Genomic DNA, 2807 nt, shown 5'->3' on the forward strand with positions numbered 1-2807 from the left:
GACATCTTTTTCTGTCTATCATCTGTCTGTTTTGGAAAATGCATTTATACCCTGCTAAACGTGTTGGTGGGGTAAGCTTGTTGACACGTACTGTATGTAGTGTGTTTACATCCATCGCTGATTGTGTTTTGAGAATACTAAACTAAATACAGTTTATACAAATTTGAAGCGGTTATACTGTTGATGTTGTGTTGATATAGAACTTTCTATGAATGTGTGTATGTAATTTTTCATTCATTTGTGTTTTGTGTTTAAGTGAAATAAGTTGAAAAGTTTTATTATGCGGAAATAATATAATTTATCATTATGTTTTGTTATGGAAATGAATTAAATATTCAATCATATTTAGGATATTAACTTTTCTTATACCTGTGGCACCTGAGTGGATAACAACAAATGCTTCCTGCCGTTTGTTTTGTTTTATGTTAACAACAATATAACACTCCTACTTGTGTTGCTATTACTAAGGCAGCTACTACTATTAATTGTTATAATGATAGTGTGGCTCAATATATTTCTGGAAACATGGTGTATTTATATGTAGGTGGACAAATAAATTTTAATATATTTGTATTAAAATGTATTAAGTCATAAAACAAGTGAGTATAAAAATTGTATAAAAGAAAATATTTATGCATTTATTTCACTAGTGAGTAAAAATAAATGAGAATGTGTTGATAAGAATGGGAACAAATGTTAGGTGGAGTGTGGTGGGGTGTGCTCGACCACAGACGCATAAAATTTATTTGTGTGTTACCAGGACCACCACCAACTAACTCAGTGGAGTAAAATGGATGGGCGGCACAACACGTACGGAACATGACCCAGGGTGAGATAATTCCACAATACAAGACACGTGGTAGGTTAGGTTGGTTTTATAAACTAAATCAATTTTATTTTATTTTTTATTATTTTATATTTTATAGTTTTATTTTTTCTTTACTCAATTGAGAGATGGGGATCACCACTGCTGGTCCGGTTCTTCACTGTTTTTCTTGTCCTTATTTTGTTTTGGGATCTCTTGATTTTTGGGATCGTTTTTCACCTGAGCTGGAATACTCACTGTCCCTATTTCTCCCTTGTTGCGATTCACCTTGGGCTGGGCCTGTGGGACTTCTGCTCTGGGGAGTGGTTTTGGGCTTGGGGTGGTCTCTCGGCTTGGACTTGGCTTGACTGAGGCTTGGGCTGGGCCTTGTTGGACTTCTGCTCTTGGGAGTGGTTTTGGGCTTGGGGTGGTCTTCGGGCTTGACTTGGGCTTCTGCTGGAGGCTTGGGCTGGGGCTTGTGGGACTTCTGCCTTGGGGAGTGGTTTTGGGCTTGGGGTGGTCTTCGGGCTTGACTTGGGCTTCAACTGAGGCTTGGGTTGGGGCTTGTCTTTCCGCTTCTACACTTCATGTCAAAACTCGGGGCAGCTGAGCTTAGGTTGTTAGTCTTACCCATTTTGTATGATACCATATATAACGTGTGACCACCAGGAGGCAGATTCTATGACTGTGGCCAAGATAATGTAGTGTATAGTGTAGGTATATAATGTAGCAACGGCTATAGTGTATGTATAGTGTAGGTATATAATGTAGTAATGGGTGTAGTTTATAGTATGTATATAGTGTATGTGTATTGTACATGTGTGGTGGTAAAGGTATAGTGAAGTTATAGTGGTAGTAAAGATATTGTGTAGCAGTAAAGGTATATGAAGTTATAGTGTGGTAGTAAAGATATATTGTGTAGCAGTAAAGGTATAGTGAAGTTATAGTGTAGTGAAGATATAGGATGGATAAGGTAGGTTGGGTCAGTAAGGATTGGGATTAGCTAATATGGAAGATGAGAACGAAGTAGGTCAGGCTAAATGAGAGAGAGAGAGAGAGAGAGAGAGAGAGAGAGAGAGAGAGAGAGAGAGAGAGAGGGGGGGGAGGGGGAAAAATGTTATATACAACAGTAACAAACACCATCTCCTCTCTCCCTTTCATCAAAGTTTATCACACTGTCAAAGTCTTCATCTACTCCCTTAACTGCCCTAGCTCCCTACTTCTCCCTTAGTTAAAACCAAAAAGTAGCAAAAAAAGACTCCCTATAATTTATTCCATATTGGTAATTACAGCGGAGGATCGAGCCATCTCACTTTCAAGAGATTTGAACCGCTTCACTGAGCTTCGAAGCCACAAACCCAACGAGATACGAATATTAGATCCCGCTCTCCACCACCCCCGATAACCCTTCCTCTCACACACCACCTTTACTTCAGATTAGGGATAGTTTCAGAGTAATCCCCAGGTAGATTTTAGGGATTAAGGTAGCCAAACCGTAGATTAAACCGTAAGATCACGCCGCCATTATCGAGATTATAAAGAGGAGTTCGAAGAGGTGTTTCGGAGTACCGTTTGATATCCGCTTCGTTCACCTGACTACTGACTCATTTCAGAACTTTTTTCTTTTCTCTGCTGCCAAAGTTGGGCTGGGGCTTTGAATTTATTCGTTTTAATCTGTGATCACCGTAATATTGATTGGTGGTGAGGGAGGTGGTGAGGGGGTGGTGAGGGGTGGGAGGTGTGTGAGGGTGTGGTGTGTGATGAGGGTTGGGGTGGCCAGGGTGTGTGGTGGGTGTGGTTAGGGTGGCAGGGGTGTGGTGAAGGTGGGTGGGTGTGGGTGGGGTGGGGTGTGGGTGTGGGTGGGTGGGGTGGGTGGGCGCAATGTGTGATCTACCTGGCCTTACGTCCTCCAATACCTGTGAATAAGTAATCACCTTAACAGCCTTCATTACAAAATTTTTTTCATGTATTTCAAAAATTTTATCTATAAAAAATCTGAGCA

General features: G+C 40.7%; 1 protein-coding gene across 1 annotated transcript; it reads right to left on the reverse strand.

Moving 5' to 3' along the window:
* Positions 1 to 961: 961 nt before the first annotated feature.
* Positions 962 to 1439, reverse strand: LOC121876921 (protein TonB-like). Its single transcript, XM_042382484.1, has 2 exons — positions 1436 to 1439; positions 962 to 1350 (listed from the first exon to the last, which is right to left on the reverse strand). The coding sequence occupies exons 1-2, from the start codon at positions 1437 to 1439 to the stop codon at positions 962 to 964; spliced, it is 393 nt and encodes a 130-aa protein (XP_042238418.1).
* Between the last annotated feature and the right edge of the window lie 1368 nt (positions 1440 to 2807).

Source organism: Homarus americanus, unplaced genomic scaffold (assembly GCF_018991925.1).
Source record: "Homarus americanus isolate GMGI-L3 unplaced genomic scaffold, GMGI_Hamer_2.0 scaffold18787, whole genome shotgun sequence".
In the NCBI taxonomy this organism is placed as follows: Eukaryota; Metazoa; Arthropoda; class Malacostraca; order Decapoda; family Nephropidae; genus Homarus; species Homarus americanus.